This window comes from Trachymyrmex cornetzi, unplaced genomic scaffold (assembly GCF_001594075.2).
Source record: "Trachymyrmex cornetzi isolate Tcor2-1 unplaced genomic scaffold, Tcor1.1 scaffold831, whole genome shotgun sequence".
Lineage (NCBI taxonomy): Eukaryota > Metazoa > Arthropoda > Insecta > Hymenoptera > Formicidae > Trachymyrmex > Trachymyrmex cornetzi.
In genome coordinates, this window is record NW_017300171.1 from 7,112 (window position 1) to 27,730 (window position 20,619).

General features: G+C 32.0%; 1 protein-coding gene and 1 long non-coding RNA gene across 3 annotated transcripts; one reads left to right on the forward strand and one right to left on the reverse strand.

The window, feature by feature from the left end:
* Positions 1–1,961: 1,961 nt before the first annotated feature.
* On the forward strand, positions 1,962–8,644 carry LOC108768990 (uncharacterized). The gene is made up of 4 exons (XR_001940519.1): positions 1,962–2,138; positions 4,420–4,516; positions 8,427–8,509; positions 8,573–8,644. It is a non-coding gene; the product is annotated as an uncharacterized LOC108768990 (long non-coding RNA).
* Ask1 (apoptotic signal-regulating kinase 1) lies at positions 3,778–15,222 on the reverse strand. 2 transcript variants are annotated; one of them, XM_018519723.1, is made up of 24 exons: positions 14,513–15,222; positions 14,309–14,440; positions 13,486–13,706; positions 12,994–13,188; positions 11,526–11,698; positions 11,220–11,388; positions 10,829–11,128; positions 10,488–10,741; positions 10,211–10,370; positions 9,623–9,976; positions 9,276–9,537; positions 9,063–9,200; positions 8,787–8,953; positions 8,562–8,657; positions 8,330–8,469; positions 8,098–8,253; positions 7,544–7,639; positions 6,417–6,529; positions 6,022–6,191; positions 5,681–5,945; positions 4,920–5,247; positions 4,439–4,580; positions 4,259–4,335; positions 3,778–4,164 (listed from the first exon to the last, which is right to left on the reverse strand). In XM_018519723.1, exons 2-24 carry the CDS (start codon positions 14,343–14,345, stop codon positions 4,101–4,103), a joined length of 4,077 nt encoding a protein of 1,358 aa, XP_018375225.1. In that variant the 5' UTR covers positions 14,346–14,440; positions 14,513–15,222; the 3' UTR covers positions 3,778–4,100. The 2 variants fall into 2 exon arrangements, with proteins under 2 accessions (XP_018375225.1, XP_018375223.1); XM_018519721.1 differs by lacking the exons at positions 7,544–7,639; positions 14,309–14,440; positions 14,513–15,222.
* Between the last annotated feature and the right edge of the window lie 5,397 nt (positions 15,223–20,619).

Consider the following 20,619-nt stretch of genomic DNA (forward strand, 5'->3'; position numbering starts at 1 on the left):
TTTGTTCGTATACTACGAATAAAATTGATGTGAAGCCATGAAATCGAACAGTATTTTAGTTGATCTCTTTCTAAGAGATAGCGTTGCAATATGTTAGATAAGGACAAATGAATGCGTTTGAGCGAGACACAATGATATATATAATAAGTATAAGAAATGAAAGATGTCACTATTGTCGAATTTGGAATTTTAAAAAGTCTGTACTATCGACCTTGATTAACTTCGACCGTTACTCCAGCATCCCCTTAAGATGCTAATATTGTATATCCAGAAAACATAATTTTGAATCGAATCGCTCGGATATTTTGAAACGCGATTCATCATAAAGACATCTTGTATGTATTTATGAAAAAGCTAGTGACTCGATACAATCGGAATATGAGATCATTAAAAAACATATAAGAGATGGTTAAATGAAAAAATGTATCCTTTAAATTAAAGACAATTCAATAATTAAAAATAAAATCGAGATTCTCTCTCTCACATAACTATAATTCGTATAATAGTAGTCCATATATTGTAATACATGTATAACTTTAGCATTTCGCAAAAAATCACTTTTCAACTGATTGAACGTCTATCGTGAAAATCTATCTTCGTTCTCCGCTCGTCATCGCCCTTGCGAAATTTTGAATATTGCATGACAAGAAGAAGAGACGCTCGCTTTTTAGAATACCAAACGAACGGGGGCGTGCGTACGGTATTATCTCTCTTTCTCTATACCAGAGAGCGGATAAGCCGGTTTCTCTAGATGCAGGATCGATCTGCATGCAGATGCACCCCTCGTGAGCGACACAAAGGTGGCAGACCAAAGAGTGGTCACCAGTTAACATTAGAGCCACTTTGAATATTTCATACGTGGCCATGACCGTGCATAGATTGCACACGCGTGAAGTGCAAACACAACAAAGGTGAGGCAATGGTATTTTTTACGCGGAGACGCGGTGACGTCTTTGTGTGTGTACACCTCCGCATAAATGCAGATAGACTTTTTGTCTCGCACGACCGGGACTTTGACCAGCGCTTTAACGCTCGTTGGATGCTGGCAGATTGAAAACTTTCGCAATATCGACTACAACTGCTCGTCGCTTCCTTCTTCTTGGAATAAAACGCGCCGTTCGAGCTATGTTTTTTTGTAGACGAATAATCATTAATTCACTTGCTGTAAAATGGCGCTGATGAGATCCTATTGTTAACGTTTGATTTTTATATTTAATATGTATGTATTATAATTATATCATTTTATTTCTACACTTAAACTCCGTAATTATATAAATTTATCTTATTTCCAAGATAATTAAGTGATAAAAAGTAAAAAATTTAAACGGAAATTAGATAAATTCAATAAATCAAAATTAATTATGGAAGAATATATTTCATAAAGTAACACATACACTATCTTTTTTATATAAATGTAGGTGTCTTAAAAATGTATTAGTTTTACACTTGAATAAATACGTATAACACATAGAGTAAATAAATGTTTATTTTCAATAATCTAGCGAAATCTTGTGCCTAATAATAATTTTTTTGAGTTACGTAATTATACATTTATTTAATTTGTACGTTTCATCTCTGTGCTTTTCAATCGTGCGCTAATTTTAATTTTGAAATGTAGTTTTATGTCAAAATTGCAAATTTTATATTATCAAATTGATGATTTAAATTTATTAATACTAGCATCTTGTAACCATTTATTTTTAAGAAATTTATTGCGAAAAATATCATCTTCTATCTATTTTATTATACAAGACATATTAATCTCTGCGTGTAAAAGTCATTTTTTATAAAAAGTATTTTCGACTTCAAAATCTTTTCAACATTAATCTCCCAATTTACGAACGCCAAAATAAAAAAAATTCAATTAAAAAAAATAGTGATAAAATAGCAAGTATTATTTTTTTTCAGTTTAACGTGAAAGGAATTAAAAGTGCCGATAAACACTATCTCTGACTATGAAGATTGACTTCTTGAGATATCGATCGACATAACAAAGAAACCTTGGCTGACAAGCTGAGTGAAAAGCGATACCCTTCTGACGAGAGTTGTGAATCTATTTGACTTACTTACAATCTGATATCAAAGGTATTCCGATCCCCTTTACAGCTAGAAAGGAAAGAGGATTTGAAAATCTAACGGTATATATTATGCTTCATAACTGAAGTCTCAGCGTCGCTTTTTTCATTGCCAAAAATAAATATTTTCTAAGTTGAATATGTTTCACAATTCAAAGAAATTGTAAGATTTATTTAAAGATAGCTATAATAAAATAATCTAAACATATATGTTTATTTCTTTATTGCAAACAATCGCACATGCGAGCAATAATTATAATTAATTCTATTTTGTGAGTGAAAACGACAATATATATAATTAACAATATATTGTGATGCTTGTTTCAAAGTTTATTTCTCTTGATTGCGACATTTATTTCAATAATGCTCACGTAATTGAGCGAAAAACTATTTAGTCAGAATATTCGAAAACAAGCATCAATACAAATGTTTGTTAAAATTAGAAAATATCGCTCTACAATTTTTAATACATTAGTATATTACACAAAAATAACGCATTAATATTAATTTTGTCAGTCATTAGATCATGTATTGCAACATCAGTATATGTATAATTAAGCTGAATCCAGCTTGTACAATGTAGCTTTCAAACAATTAGACACCGGGTTTTCGAGAAAGCGATTTCTCTCGAGAATTTATTAAAATTAGATACCTGTGTAACTCGACTATTATATGTTAAAAAATCTAACTGTACAAAATATATTGTGCATCGCACAGAGCACAAGCAATTTTCTCTTTTTACAATATTACATGGAAAAGAAAAGTTGAAATTTTTTCGTCATATAAAAATCCATATCTACAAAACTTGAACAAAGCCTGAAACTAATTGAATTCACGAATCAATGTAAAACTCTTATAAAAATTATGAAAAGCTTATTTACATAACGAATACCAACACAAAAACATTCAATTGATATTTTGATAGTGAGAAGATTTATGTTTCATACAAATAAAATTTTCCTCTTTGAGAACCTAATATTTCAACAGCGAATATTTCATATTATTCCATGTGAATGATATGACTACATGTAGGTACATATTTATTCTATATAATAAATATCTTTTCTTATACTGGAACGATTTTTAGGCACTATAAGGCACCATAAATAATTGTGTCCCTATTCGTGAAGACATTGGGAAGATTCGTTAGATGAACTATGTAACTGTGCCTATTATATTTATAATAATAAACAATTATTACATAAAATTATTACTTTTTAAAAATACAAATCATTTTCAATCAAGATTTTCTAGTGACAGAGATCTTTTAGATTTATTTATTCAATAATAAATATATCTATCTATATCTTGTAAAAATAGGATATTAATTGTATCAGTTTTATTATCAGCCATTGGAAGCATCTATTATTTCTGTTATAATAGAAAACATCATTAAACTTTAGAATAAAATATAATATCAAATATATTACTGATAATTCATTTTTATAATCTCTTTGTCATTTTTTGTTATTATTTTATCTTTTTAGATTTAACTACTTTAATGTAAAAACGATTCCTTTAAATTTGATTCCTGTTTTTTAAATGCCGAATTTAAAAATCAAAGCTACAGAATTCTCTATAATAAGCAAATGTAATGTATAAGAATACATTCCATGCACAAATACTGGTTTCTCACATTCTAATATCAACTTTGGCAAAGTAATTAAAATCTGATAAAAACGCTAAGACAAAATACGTCTTGTTAACATAAATCATTATACATGGATTTTTTATACAATTGCTCTGTAAAGAGTAATAGCAATTTACATTAGGAACTACGAAATAAACCAGTAATATCATTATAACATTGTCTCTCACAGAGAAAACTTTCTCTCTCTTTATGGGTATTAATGTCTAAGATAATATATAGCATATGCACGACTGAAATTTAAATTTAAATTATTATACTTTTATCTTATGGCAGCCTAAACAGATATTTTACTCTGCTTTAAACTCCAGCTATTAGTGACACTTTATCACTAAAAATGATAGTAAAATATATAATTGTATTGTAATTTTTACAATTTAATTTCCATTATTCTCCCGATGTCTCAATATGGCTTGCCATATCCTGAGTTCAATTCCTCCCCTAAAATTATATATAAGATGTATAAGATGTATAGAGATAAGTTTATCTCTACACATATATGCTATTATTATTAAATAAAAGAAAGCATTTTTACCTTAAGTTTAGTCTACGGAGATCTTCCCGTATAACATGACGTAAAATATCTTCCAGTGTATATTCCTCATATAGAATCTAAGAATATTAAAAAATCGTTCATAAATATTATATGTAAAATAAATAACATGTAACTTATTTTTATTCTCATTCTCATTTCAGATATCCGTGGAATACTTACCCTATCGATTGATGTTTCATCTATTTGAAGATTCTGTAACCAATCGACAAGGGCTGTATCCGGATGTGAAACCGTACTGTGCGTATCGATAGTAGATATTAAGGATTGTTGAGATATATTTCCAAAAATGCAAGAATTGTAACTATAATTATTTAAAAAATACTTTTATATGATGGGTGCATTTAGTACTACAACCGCTCAGTGAGCTCTTGCATCTAATTGGCATATTCTGTTAGATGTAAAAATATAGGTCAAATGGACACAAGAGCTCACTGAGCGCTTAGTGAGCAGTCACAGTACTAAATGCACCCAATATTAATCAAATTTTGTATATATTGCAACACGTGAAAAGCAGCAATAAATAAAGTAATAATTTTACAACAATAAAATAATAATTTTACGACAATAGCTAAAATAATAATTTGGAGTAATAAATAATTATTATGCAGCAATATAAAAATAAAATGATAATTTTTCGTACCCTGATTCCTGTCTTATTGATCTTCTATTAATATTTTCACACAGATGTGTCAGTGTATTAACTTGGGCTCTCTGCTCTTCGAGAGCTTGTTGCAATAACGTTTGATATGATTTCTGACTTTCTATCAATTCCTGAAGTAGCTTCATATTTTCCATTTTTAGTGCTCCCATTTGATCTCTATATTCTTTCCAATATTTATTATCAACAGAATCAGCGGTTTTTTGAGATTTCACAGAGTTTACCGTTGATACCCCAGACGTTGATCCTTCCTCAGGACCTTGACCACCAGGTTGTACTCGTTCTTGTCCAAGTAAGTTGGCACCCAATTCTAAGTGTACAAATTGTAACACAAAACATATTCCATGTAATGACTTGTATATTACTTTTTGATCACATTTGAATATATCTAATTTTTTTATTTTCAATAAAAACTGTTTAAACCAGATATGTATGAACTCGAGTAGAATGTGGTAATCCTCTTACTGAACGCGACGTTCATAAAAGATCCCATTATTAGTGATGACTTTCCCTCGAGATATTTTTAGAGTTGACATGATAACATACTCAATCTCTTCACGTGTATTACACTTAAGATACATGCGTACGTTACACATCTGGTTCATATTCTAAATAACGTGTGAAAATCTGGCCAGTTGAGTGAAACACTTTTTCTTTTACTCACAGGAGTGAGTGTTCTCAATGATGTCTGTCAAATATGTGACAATTTATTCCCATTTTCATTAAGAAAAAATAATACTTACCGGGAGATAAAACTGTGATAGCAGCTTGAACAGCATTTCTTACTAAATTATCTAAAGCAAACATCCAATGTGGCTTTATACTGTGCATTCTGAGAACCTCATTTACTGCTGTTTGAAATAAATAAATAGCCAAATGCAGATGATTAATAGCGGTCGAATCGAAATCCAATTCCTCTTTCAACGTTCGAATAGCAGTTACTATTACTTCCTGATTTTGCTCTGCTATATAATCCCTCAAGCCACGCATGAGCAACACTAAGTGACTCTAAAATAATGATAAATAATTAAGTATATACCGGTAATTATTTGCAACACAACATGATACTTCAGTATATAAATACCATTTGCAACACAGTTTGTCCTTCCGCTTGATGTATACCTCTCATCCAAACCTCGCAAATTTTTGCCTCATCCTGATTGAGAACCCTTGTTAATGTCATACGTCTTTGACTATCCTTCTTTAACAGATAAAAACCCTCTTGCTCTTCTCCAGATTTTTGTCCTGGTTGTCCTGTTTTATATCCCAATTCCCCATAAATATAAATGAATATCATATCATAATAAATCCTGAACAGATGGACAATTTTTCGCAATTTTTCATTTATCCATCTGTTCAGGATTATAATATTTATTTATATTGTGATCTGAATAAATTCTTTTTGATATATTTTCAAAAATAATTTCCGATACTAATTCTATGAAGTATTAATCCTACGAAGTGATAGATTAAATTTACCTCCTAATTCAACTTCTGGTGATAACAAGCCACCAGACGAACTTCTTCTAGTTATTGAGACACCAGCTGTATCAGTTTCACTAGTTTCTATCGATGGAGTATTCCCTATTGTACTATTAAGATATAAACAAATAATATTAATTTTTTTATATTATAAACTATATATTAAATATCGAATTATCTATATTAACATTTAAACTGTCTACAAAATGATAAAATTTTATTAATATTGTGTGTCAAAGGATTATTAGCGCATCTTGCATATAACTATAAAAGTGATAATTTTGTATTTTAAATATTTTAATATTCTGATATTATTTAATTATCTGATAATTAATACAAAATAAAAATTCGATTAGTCTTGTATCATATAATATAGAGGAAAATAATACAGAAATATTATTACAAATAATATATCAAAAGAGAAAAAGATACACAATCTCTATATATTTAATATATATACAATAAAATTTACATAAACAATTCGAACGATCCACCTATTTTGAGGGTATATATTTATTATTATTTAAAGGAAGAAAAAGCTATGATTATAGGATAAGTCAAATGTTAAAAAGCTGCTTTATTTAAATTATGTTCTATTAAATTGTATTCACATAAACTATAGTAATCACTTAGCAAAGCTATTATATGTTAATATGTGTTATTTATGTCAATATTTAAGAAGATAAATCCAGACAAAATCAAAACAAAAAATGTTATTATATTATTTTATTTCGAATAATATTTTAAAGTATCTAATAGTAATGTTATATCTAATATGTAATATTATTGCTTACATAAAACATAAAGGAAATTTGAAATTAATACAACTTACACAAAGCTGGGTTATATATCAAGACATTACATACTACTATTATATAAACGCATAAACATTTAATGTGATATGCAAAAAGTGATTACTTCATAACTACGGATGTTTATTATACAAGACATAAGCAGTTTGAAGACACTGATTAAACATTTTGCACATTTAATATTCATGATAAATGATCATATAAAAAAATTTATATAATCAATGTTTACGAATAAGTAAATAACAAAACAAAATATTCCTTTAGTTATATACTTTACTTGCATATAAACAATTTACGAAGTTAGAACCATACCTGTTAAAAGAGAGGATTGCAGTAGGCATGCTGATGGGGGACAATAGGTGAGCTGGACTGCGTTCCCTCAATGGGCTAGACTTCGTTAACCCTCCACTAAATTTAACATTTTATAATTACAATTTGCCACGTGCATTCACATAAAGAAATATTATACTCTTGTATCATATTCTTTATATGTAGAATGCAATTTCGATAAAGTACTTTTAACATATTCATTAAAGGATATGATGTGGATATTAAAAATTTGGAAATAAAGTAAAAATATACGTAATTTTCACGTTACAATATATAACATAACAATACACAATTTAAATTTGTTATTCCTTGGTAATACCATATAAAAATAGTCAAGTTTCGTAAATTTCCTAACGTTTCAATATCAATCTAACAATTACCAAGCGACATAAAAAAATGAGATTAGCAACAAAAATTACTTGATACAAATAAAATAAAAGTACAACATAGTAAAACAAAGGCGAGAATGCCACAGATTACAGAAATGCTTACACATAGTACATTATAGATAACAAAGGTAAAACATTTTATAATACCTATCATCGGATTGAGACATCTGCATAGGTGTAGCAGAGACAATGTGATTATTATTTGTTTTATCGCATTTCCCCAAACGTTCCACTCTGTCTGCAGGAACTGATATGCTTCTACTAAAATCTGGTGGTGCGACTAATCTGTTACTCTTCTTTTTCCTATAATAAATAAGCATTTTACTATACCGTTGTAAAAAAATTATAAAACTCTACAGTACTATGCTTATTTATATACTCATTAAGAAATGGATCCTCCAACAACTCTGCCGCGGTTGCTCTTATATCAGGATTCGGCTCAAAACAACGTAATATAAAACTTTTTGCTCTTTCAGATAACTCTGATGGAATCTCAGGATGTATTTTGTAATATCCCACCTGTGTGCAAACAAACATATATACATCAGACTTTAAATAAGTTAGTAATTCTTAATGTTTAAAATGTTAATAATTTAATATTCTCGATTTACTTTAAAAACAGCTGCCTGTGGAGAACCTAGCTCAATGAACGGAGGCTTTCCGGTGGCCATCTCAACTATTGTGCAACCCAAAGACCAAATATCCGCCTAAAGAAAAATTTGAATAATTGTTATTGCGATATATATGATACAAACATGTCTTTATCCTACAAACATTTTCTCTCTCTCTCTCTCTCTCTCTCTCAAAACAAAACATTTAATTAAACATAAACTTACAGGCGCACCATAACCACGTTGACCTTTGTCAATAACTTCTGGTGCCATGTACTGTAATGTTCCAGTAAACGTTTCTGTACTCGGGCATAAGCCAGCCAAACGTTTGGACATACCGAAATCAGAAATCTTTACTACTCCACTGTATGTATTTACCAACACATTATCACCTAAATCATATATTTAAATTTACTTGTGTGAAAATAATTACAAAGATAAAAATATACTATTTTCTTGAACAAATAAGCATGAAATTTATTTACTCTATGAATTATATACCTTTTATATCTCTATGAACTATTTTTTGGTCATGGAGATATTTAAGGCCCTCCAACATCTGTTTAGTATAATATGAGATAGTTGATTCGTTTTCTTTCAAAGGGCCCCACTTTGATCTTAGCAACGCTGATAAACTTCCTGAAATTGTGACAATTATGAATATTTATAAGTGCCATTTTTTGATGCTATGCTTTTTTTCTCTCTCTTCCCTACCTCCAGGAACTTGCTCCATAAAGATTTTAAAATATCCATCCTCGCTTACAGAGCCCAAATATTGAACAATATTTCTATGCCTCAATTGACTATGTAATTTAATTTCTTCATGAAGAGGTTGTACATCGCCCAAATTTCGTTCACGAATTTCTTTCACTGCAATCCTGACTTGTGTATTTAAATCACGCGCTGCATACACTACACCGTATGTACCTTTACCAAGAATTATGCGCTTGTTTTGATCATCCAATTCATATTCGAACTGAAAAAACACATTAAATAATTAAAAATTATATACAAAACGTGCATGTACATTACTATAAGTGATATTAAAAATTAATAGAAACCTTCATGCGATCATCGGTCATGTAAGCATCCAAATCTGTAACCATGCCTTCTTGATCTCTAGTCATTTCTAAGATCAAGTCGTAAAATCTTTGCCTACATTGTACTGATGGTAGATACATTTGAAAATCATCTGAGTTTTGATGAACGTACAGAAAAAGACATCTTTCATCCCTTTTATACAAGCTTACGCTACGTATCATATTTGCAGTAAACAACCAATCGTGAACTTGCTTGCAATTGTTTCTCATATTATCCAGACACAAATTCCATATTTGTATGGACTTCTCCTCCGCGCCGAGATTCACGTTTACATAACTCGGCATTAAAATTTTTGTTGGTTCCAACACTAAAATCTGGTAAAAAAAATATTGTAATGTATTAAGCGTTTTTACTGGAAAGATTATTAAAGTGGGAAGTTGATTTTTAAGAGTGAATCCATAAATCTGCACTAAGAGCAGTTTTATATTATTCTTACTTTGACCCAAAATGTACAGAAGTAAGCTGGATTGGTAACACATAACTATAAGCCATAATCTCCCGAATTGGAAACTGGATCCTCAGTAGAACGATTCCATTTATCAACTTACTGGAAACCGTATACTATCGCCAACCTCCGGCTTTGTAGCTTCGACAAAGTAGTCCATCCAGAAACTAAATATTTGTTCCTCCGGTGCAATTTCAGCTTCCTCATTTTTTTTACGGAACCTATCTATCAGTGATATGTTGCCAATTGTCGATTTCAGATACCTAAAAGTTAAAATAATTAATTAAAATAAGTTCTGAAATATATACTTTACTCTGCATTCTAAACATATTATGTCTTTTACGAAATAAACACCTAAACTTTATTTCTCATATACTTACCAATTCGGTGGCTTCAATTTAAACATACATTCAGCTGCTTGTATAGCTTTCGAATAATCTTCCGCTAATACACTAATTTCAAAGAATGTTGCTACATCCCAATAATCTTTTAAGCTCGGTAAACTGCCTTTCTTACCAATTAAGTTATTTAATACCATTCCTATGTGTTGTAACTCCTCACTTTTAGAAAACTCATTTCCGGCTATGACCAATAAAGTAGCAAGATTTATACCAGCATATTCGTTAGGCTGAACCTACAAATATAACAACAACAAAACATTATACATACACTAATTGAGATAATTCCAATAAGAAAGAAACGCTGTATACAGATACTGTACCTCAAAACCTTTTCTGTACCAGTGAATCGCATTCTTTAAACTCTCCTGATCTGTGTGTCTGCTTTCGACAAATTTGTCTTTATATATTCTTCCACATAAACACAACATATCAGGAACATGATTTTCCTTTTTTTCCAGTGCTTTCTCGATAACCTTTAATGCTCTTTCTCGATCACCCTCTTTGTTCCGTCGATTTAGAGCAAACGCGTATAAATATCTTATAGCTGGAGTATTTATATAATTCTTATGAGTTGGTATAGTTTTCAAATCGTCAACCAATTGTACCATTGCATCATAATCCTAATAATATTAAAACAAATGTAAATGTGTATATTTTTACATAACAGTACAATTTTCATTGGAAAGTAATATTAATCTATCATTATTTTACCTGTATTTCCCGGAATGAAATGAGAACATTTAAAACGACCTCTCCTGACAGAACATTTGGATCATCTAAACGTTTGCGCATGTTATTCAAAGCTCTGGAAAGTTCTTCTCCAGAGTATGTTTCACGCGCCTTTCGTAGATCTGCCAGAAATTTCTCCTTCATATGTGCTCTGGAAATTTTAATAAAAGCATTTTTCATATTAATATATATTAAAAATGTTTGTTTTCTGCACTTTGTAATAAGGGTAATGATTAAACATTTCTAATATAAAATTTCTGTTTGCGAAAAATTTTCATATATGCTTACTTGGATTGTATTTCCACATCCTGAAACAATTTCTTGAGTTTCAGAGTGAGATGCTGTTTAGGATCTATTGTTTCTTCGCCTGTGATTCTGCTGGTTGCTGGATTAGTAGCCACACATGATCCACACGATTCCACAACGCGATACGAAACAAATGTGTAACTGCCACAGGATAACTGTACAAAAAAAAACAATTTCTGTGTAAATTAATTTCATTAAAAAATAATGCATATCGCTGTAATTAAAAAAATATTAATTTTATATAAACGTTATCAGAAAAATAATAATGATTTACAAAATTACACGAACAAATTATTTGCGTTTCTTCATGACATACTTTATGTATTACGTTATCAACAATCTATGCTTAATTAACAAATTGAACTTAATATTTGATTATTCATAATCTGTTATTTCATAATTATTCATACATTTTTACGTTAATTTTAACATATGCATGCACTTTAAATTCCTTCTCGAGTTCTCTTATAAATCGTTATAAATTATTCTTTCAATATGATAATTTCAAATAAAATTAACAATCCAGGTGCAATGAAATGAAACGTACGTCTAACAAATCAGTAATAAATCGTAGAGAACGATCGTGCACAGTTGCACACAATCAGTTAGACCAGTATTATATTGAGTAACTGCTATATTGAGAGTATGAGCTCACGTTTTTCTACTCCATATTAAGCGAAATTACATATTTGGTGCTAGCCCAACAGGCAGAGACATCGTTTCATCTGATGGATCATGTTTAACCCGCGGCAGTCTGACGTCGAGTACCGTTCCGCGCACGACACGTTCTAATTACCGACCACAGTAAAAATATCAAGTATTTTCGAAATTCTCGAAATAACAAGTCTCGCAGAAAATTACATCAACAAATAAAAAATAATTATGATAATAAAAAGTGATTATTAAAAATTCTGACAACTGTTAAAGTGCCTCTACAACAAGATTAAACTACTCGTGAGAAATGCGTAATAGCAAGTGAAATACATCGTAAAAGTTAATCCTTTTTTGATATTTCCACTTTCTTTAATCTTTTTGTATAAATTAAATACGATATAATTTTCGGAAACAGTTATTAAAATAAAATCATTTTATAAATAAAATCATATTATAAATAATTCTTTCTATACTAGATGGATATCTTCTTAATATCAAGAATGCAGGAATACTGGAACTGTTTGATATGCTGTGCATACAGTGTGGGTCTCTTGCGCCCTGAGCAATCTATTTATGAGAGCATTAATTGAGGTCATAGCTATGAAGTGCATCCTAGATCTAACAAATAGTCAAGGTCACTTGTATTTTACTGCTGCTGCTACTACTACTACTATTACTATACTACTATTACCATTATATATAGTGTTTTGTAATGAATGTACGAGACTTATTCGCATTCATATTCTAAAAGCAATGAAAAACATATACATATGTGCTGTATAAAGTATATACATACCTTGAGTCTAATTGTAGCTTCTGTGTCTATGTCATTATATAGCAAAATGTTTTCTTTCATTCCAAAACTTTCCCTGACACCGAGATGATAAAACAGCGCAGATTGTTGCAATTGTATACTTAAATCTACAACTGCCACATCAGCGTTATAAAATGTGTCCAGCACATTAGTTTCACCAAAATCAAGCTTCTCAAACTACAAAAAGAGAATTGGAAAATCTCAGATAGAGATCAAACTGATCAAAGGCTACTTTACTTTTATGACTCTTGTATCTTTAGCTATTTTTAGCTTATAAATATATAAAAAGTATTCTTAAGATTATCTAGCATTCGACTTTTGATATAAAAAGCTTGTTTTAAAACTGATAAAATTGATGTGTTGCAATAATTTGGGTTTTTTACTTCTATCACATCTTTATTCAGAGTCTCGTTGAAAATGCATACTTTGCTATCCTGCTGTTATTTAAACAGCCAATTCATGCAAAAACTATACCTGTATATGATGTATATTGGCATTGACCAAATTACAGGCCTGTCTAACTTCGTCTAGTGCTTTCTTTCGTTGAACAAGATGTTCCGATTGCTGCAAATCCAAGACGCAGGCCACATCCATTCTGGGCCTCCCTGGTACCGTCGTGTGCCCCGATATGTCACTCTGTGTTCCCACGCTATCGGTACTGGAGATGCCTTCCATGACGCTTGATTGCAAGGCAACTGTACAAGATTATTCTTATATGCCGAGAGTATTTATACTATATTGAGAAACAGTATCATGCATGGTACGACAATAGTGTTTATAAAGACTATTCTTTTTCAAAGAATGTTCTGAGTTGTACACTGGGACAATGGTACAATAAATTGGAGTAAAATAGTTGATAATTATAGCCAATTCTTATATTCAAGGCAGTTTTAAATACAGTCTTAAGATGTCGTAAGCCAATCTATGGCTAGTATTTATGGTGGGTTGTTATATTTAAGATCGTCTTAAGTATAGTCTTAAGATGTCATAAGCCAATTACAGTTATATTAGCATCTTAAGACATTACTTAAAACAGTCTTAAAATAAAAATACTTATGAATACCCACCTATATTTGTTCTACTCCAACTTATTGTATCAGGGTTCAGAACATTCTTCCAAAAATAACAGACTTAAGCCTGATTACACCAACGTTACTTTAATTTTAAACGTGGTTTAAACTCTCTCCCCTTCTGTCTCTCTATCGGCTTAAAAAGAAAAAGAAAAAGAGATTTTAAACTTCGCTTAAAGTCAAAATAACGTTGGTGCAATTAGACCTTATAGAAATGTATGATTTACCAGCCGTATCGATCATATCGCCACAAACAGAAGGCATATTGTTTTGTACTCCACTTGATACACGACTGACGTTCTTCTTGTACTCCTCTCTTATAGAACACCCCAAGGACTGAGTTGCTTATTAGTGTGTACCTGTTCATAAAACAGAATGTCAAACGCTACGTTCTAACTGACATGCCACCGAAACGCTCGTAGTCGATTCACCTGCACGTATATAAAAACAAGTGCGTAATGTCATTTCCTCGCGGGACACCAATCTCTCATGCCGAAGATTAGCTCGAGATTGAACATGCGACGAACATCACTTTTCGAGCAACTCATTGCTCCCTGTCTCACGACAGGACCGATAGGACCACCGCGGGGAAGTGAAGCTGCAAAGTGCTCCAGGAAGGATACGCAACATGCATCCACTGGCAGCGATAAATATACTCGTCTGGCGCTCCGTGGAACTCAATCAGAACCTGGGGTTAATCCGCACGACGTAATGAACGGACACAGCAAAAGATACTTTTCGTCACGCGCATCGTAGGAACCGTGACATCCACTTCTTCCGGAGCACATAGATGCACGTAAATCCGAGGGTCCGAATCCGAATTCCGAAGTCGAGGAGGTGCTCGCGTAGCCGAGCCTTCGCTCCGCGAAGAAGCGTTTCATGTCGCTTCACAGATGGCGGCGAGATCAGAGCCGCTCCGCCGGTATAAAAATAGATGTTCTCAAGATAGCGCGAATCATTCCGACCGCACGAAACTCAACGTTCTAGAAAGCGTGCCTGAACAATATAAATCATTCGGATACGAGGGAAGCGGATGCGATAGAGCGTCGCTTCACCTTGGCGAGAATATTAATATAAATCGTGCTATATATATAACGTAATATAGGCCTATATTTAGAACGTACGTGCTTTTATTCATAAATGTGCGCTTTTATTTTTAAAATTCTATGGTACATATGTAACTTAAACTATATGCTAAATAAAATACTCATGTTGTAACCACATTCTGTATACATCATGCAGCTATAATATTTGTAATTTAATTAATTATATACATTCTGATAATATATGTATAATGCGCGCTATAATTATACATATATCGCACCTGTATATAAAAGACCGCGACACGTATCAGATTCTTAGTATTCCATCGATGCCATCGTCGATCGTCTTATTAGCGCAATCATTCGGGTCAATCGAAAGTCCTTGACATACGTGTAATCGAGAGACGTTGAATATGCTGCAAGCGATAAATTATTATAAATCCATGCTGTCATCAGCTTAATTATTATATATATATAACTGCCGCCGAATATATGAGCCAGAAAAAATCGGGAGATATTTTTATTTAATTTAAAATATAAAAATCGTGGTGGTGATTTACAAATTAATTGTATATTTATTTGGCCTCACCAATTATAACTTTGCATAGTCAAGAGAAATCCGATTGTTTAAACATTAATCTTCCTCCTTAATTAATACTTTGATTAGCTATAATAATTTCGAACACACACACATTAGTCTTGGAAGACCTACAACCAAAAAATGCCCCACAAGCAATGTACTTCCTTAGGATATCTTAATTTGATCAGATTGATCCCATTCTGATCCAAAATATTAAATCGTCCATATGATTAGCTCAAGACATTTGTAATTGACATTGTATTATATAAAACGTCTCTAGAATATCTTATTTTGATCCAAAAAAATTTTTATATTAATAAATTGCATTTTTCAACTTTCGACACATATATGTCATACACATTTACGTATTGTACGTATATTATAGAGACATATCTTTGCAATTTGATTGTTAATTTTTTAAATGTATACATAGAGATATCCCACACAGCATAAAGGAGGAGGAGGAGATAAAGGAGGAAATGACGAGGATCCCTATAAAGTAAAGTTGATGAGATTGGCCGGGTATCCGAGATAGAAATAGATCCGAGATAAAATATCCGATAAAGCGGATATTTTGGATCCGAATCTGTTTCAAACTGTTTAGAATTTAGATATCCGAACCGTGTTAAAGTTTAATGATTAAACCGTTCATCAATCGGATTTCAGATCTCTCATTATCTTTCTCTATACATACAGGCTGTGTATATACGTATGAGAAAGCGAAAGACTGAGGACGCGAGAGAGAGAGAGAGAGAGAGAGAGGCCGAGAAATAGAGTGCCTTCCAACAGGCGACATTTACTACGTTTACACGGCACGATTTACGCCGAAGTTATAACATCGATGTTATGAAACTGACCAATCACAGTCATTCCATTCTTCAGAGGAACAGCTATGATTGGCCAGTATCATAACATCGATGTTATAACTTCGGCGTAAAGCGTGCCGTATAAACGTAGTAATAGATGACACAGTGTGACACAATGGATCATTACATCCTTATTTACTAATGTTAAACCAGTTAAACGAAGATGAGGTGATTACTGTGTTGTACTGTGTCACTTGTTGGAAGGTAGAAAGCTTACACAGAGAAAGCAAAAAAGTGAGAGAGGAAAACTTTATATATTTATTTTGGCTTATATATTAATAGGGAGGATCCCGTTTGCCTACAATCTCGATTGCACACACCACTCATATCAGCTGGTGCCTAGTAATTTTTCACTGCTTTACCAATGAGAATATTTTATTTTTAAATTAGCCAATTAGTGACGCATGTGTGCAACATGTAATGTGCAATCGGAGCCTTCCCATATTAATATAGGCTAAAACTTTTGCGTATTAATATAATTTTAATTTAACATAATTTTATATATATTGATATAATTTTAATTAACTAAACAGATGTTTTCATTAGTATTAATAAAGTGCAATAGTTAGTGGTTTCAATGATTATTAAAAATCACTTTCGCTCGATCACAATTCATTCACCTATCTACATATGACTAATCTTATATAGGGAGTGCGTTTCACTTAACACTCGCAACGCTCGATGCATCATTTCATCTTTGTTACACATTTGAAAACAGCAAGGATGAAATAATGTTGCGAGCATTACCCCGGATGTACAATAGGTGTTTTAAGCCTTAAGCCGTAAGAAATTGACCAATTACAATCGAATCCGAGAAGAATAAACGACTGTGATTCGCCCATTTCTTATGGCTTAAGGCTTAAAACTCTATTGTAGATCCGGACTTACGAACGTTAAGTGGAACGCACTCGTGGAAAACCATTTATCTTTCAAATATGAGTAATCAGGCAATCATAGTAAATCTATAGTTTACGTGTATTACAGATTCTCATTACTGATAGAATATATATCGAGACCCGGCCAAAGTATCAATTTTATTTTCCGGTTTCTTTGTACAACCCATGACTTTATGTTACGCATGATAAATGGCTTCCCCAATCTCCGGGGTATTGTGGTTACCAAGGCAACCACCGCAGCACTGGTTAGCAACCGCACAGTCACTTTTAACGACTTCTAGAGTCGACCCTCCACCATCTACTAGGAAATTATAAACGCCGAGAAAGTCGACGCGATGGCTACGAAGGAAAAGGAGGATAATGCACGCGAGTTTGCGGGTCATTCGCATTCGGTCGAGTCGGGTGCTACAGCACGGAGCAGCGTGGAAACGTACCAATGAACTCCACGCGAATAGGTTGTCAGGAACATGAAAGAGTCGTACACGTCTATCTCCGTAAGCGTAATCATTCGAACTGTCTCCTACACGTGTGCGATAGTGCATTCGAATTCGTTTGTCTGCGAATCTGTGTTAAGTAGACAGCTATACATAATGCAGCTAATTCATTCGTCGCTTATTCAAACTATCTCTATCATTCGTTCAAGCGTCGCCTCTTGGTGTCGTCTTGGCGTGGCCTTCGATCACAATTAGAATAGTCTAGCTTTGAGGAAATAAAAGAGGAGAAACATACGAAAGTAGGTATATAATGAATTGTTTCAGAATTTAGAAAAACATTGCAATATTGGTATTGAGAACTCTTTCTTATTTCAAATTATCAAATAATTGGACAAATTACAATTAATCAGACGAAACCTCTCTTGGGATTTCCGACTTGGTCTAATGACCCTTTCGCTCTCTATTTATAACGCGGTTCTGATCCACCGTAGCCAAGGGAGAAGAGAGATGGAAGGACAGAACGGGTTGACCGTAGATCCGCAGCGACCGCAGCTGAGAGATCCGCGGCCCGCGGCGTGTTTGTAGTGTTTGTACGCGCGCGGCTCGCGAGTGCGAGTGCGTGGAAGGATAGTGGGGCGCAGTGATGCGCGGAGCGGCCACTCCGCAGCGCTCCCCTTTCAAGAGGAGCACATAAGACGGTGGGAGGCTGCCCGACGAAGGTCGAAGCTGCGTTCGGACCACGAACGGTACGAACGCGGCGCGGAGTCTGCTCCTCAGCCATGATACCATCCTATGCCAGGGGGTCCCCAAGAACTGGCCTGCCTGTACGATCAATATTGCTATTGCTAAGATAACCCACGGTTATTAGGTTAAGCCTGTACGGCTACTCTTAAGTTTTGCGATTTTTTTACTGAGTCCGAAATTAAAAATTGATATCACATTCCATAAAAGAAACATTTCTGAACATAAAAAAATAAAAATAAGATATTTTCTAATATTTACATGAGTGTTATATAAGGCAAACGTTCCAGTAACCGGACAGGTACTTATGTCCGGACACACTTACACAAAATTAATATTATTATTAATCTCAAATATTTTTTTATTATTGTATTATAAATTAATTACATTTAAAGATTACAATCAAATTATAATATTACGTTTTAAAAAGCGTATTTGAGACTAATAGCGTTTTTGGCCCGGCCAGGTTTGCACCAACTTGGGTTGGATTAATGGCGTTTTGTGCTCTCCTATTGGTAGAGCGGGTGACGTCAACCAATAGGAAAGATTAATCCAACCCAGGTTGGTGCAAACCCGATCGGGCCGAAAACGCTATAATATTAACTTAAATACATAAAGTGTTGTATAAATGTCTGGACATAAGTACATGTCCAATCATTGGGATCGGACAGTACCTCTATATATATATCGTATGTTCGAACACAAAACTTTATTTGTTTAAATTAATATTAGTCTCAAATGCTTTTTACCTTAAAGATCAATTTGAATTAGTTTTTTGTCTTTTATTAAATATCTATTTATATTAATATTTCCGTCAGCATATCAATTTTCTAATTATGATTAGACATTGGGACAATTACGTAACCGACTGTGCCACTGATACATTGCCGCATTCTATTACTTATTTAAATATTTTGATTCATTATAGATTTCTAATAAATAAATACCATGCTTCTTATGAAAAAATACTACTTTATTGATAAGAATACATGATTTTATACATACATTATTTTATCCAATAATTATACATAAAATAGAAAATCACATTTAACCAAAATTAAATTAACATATTGTTTTATTAATACAGTGTCCTTGAAATATTATTCTTATAATTAATAACAATAAATTAGTGTTACATAAGATTAGATTAAGTCACATAAGACAAAATAATAGATAGAAATATGAAACTAGAAAATACTTGTTTATGTTTAATTCATAAAACTGCTTGATTTCTTATGTAAGAAGTGTACAAAGCGGGCTTGCTTGCCAGTATAAAAATAATTTTTTCACTTAACAAAGTCATTTAAATCATTAAAGTACGGTGTATACTTTATCTCCTTCTGTTACCAGAATCTGTCCATGGAAATTTATGTAACTGCTGTTTGTTGAGCTGAAATTTCAATAACTCACAATTTTAAGATTTATATAAAGTGATTAATAAAACCAAAAAATGTATCGGAATAACTAGTATTATTAGAAACGTATTTAAATCAAAAGCATTATTCAATTATTACATGGAAACTATTTTTTCTAGGTTTTTATTTAAATAGAATAAAGCGAGAAATCGAATTTTTTGTTCAAATTTAAACAAAATTCCTATTTGAATAAAAAAATCTTTGCCCACGCGTATTCAAATACTTAGGAATTTTAATTTTATTGATTATATATATATATTTCAATATAAAATATAAGCGATAAATTCTCTCAAAGGACTCAAAATAAAGAAGAAACAATAATATTTATAAAATTTACCTCCAGTTTTTTTTCTTGTTTTTTTCAATTTTCGAATGTAGAATGATTTGCTGAAAATTTATATCTATTATGTCTTCTCTAATTATTAATTCTTTCACTCCTCTATCCGTTTTATTTTCTTTAGTATTTTCATCGGACGTAGAACATGCATTTACCAGATGAAATCTATAATCAAATGTTTTCTTAAGAGTTTTAGTTTTGTTATATTAATATTTTAATTGAAAAA

Coding starts and splice junctions, on each gene's coding strand:
- Ask1 (XM_018519723.1), bottom strand. CDS start 14,345: ATGCCTTCTGTTTGTGGCGATATGATCGATACGGCTG. Junction 10,371..10,487: donor AAATTGAAGCCACCGAATTG/GTAAGTATATGA, acceptor TTTAACTTTTAG/GTATCTGAAATCGACAATTG. Junction 9,538..9,622: donor TGACCGATGATCGCATGAAG/GTTTCTATTAAT, acceptor GTGTTTTTTCAG/TTCGAATATGAATTGGATGA.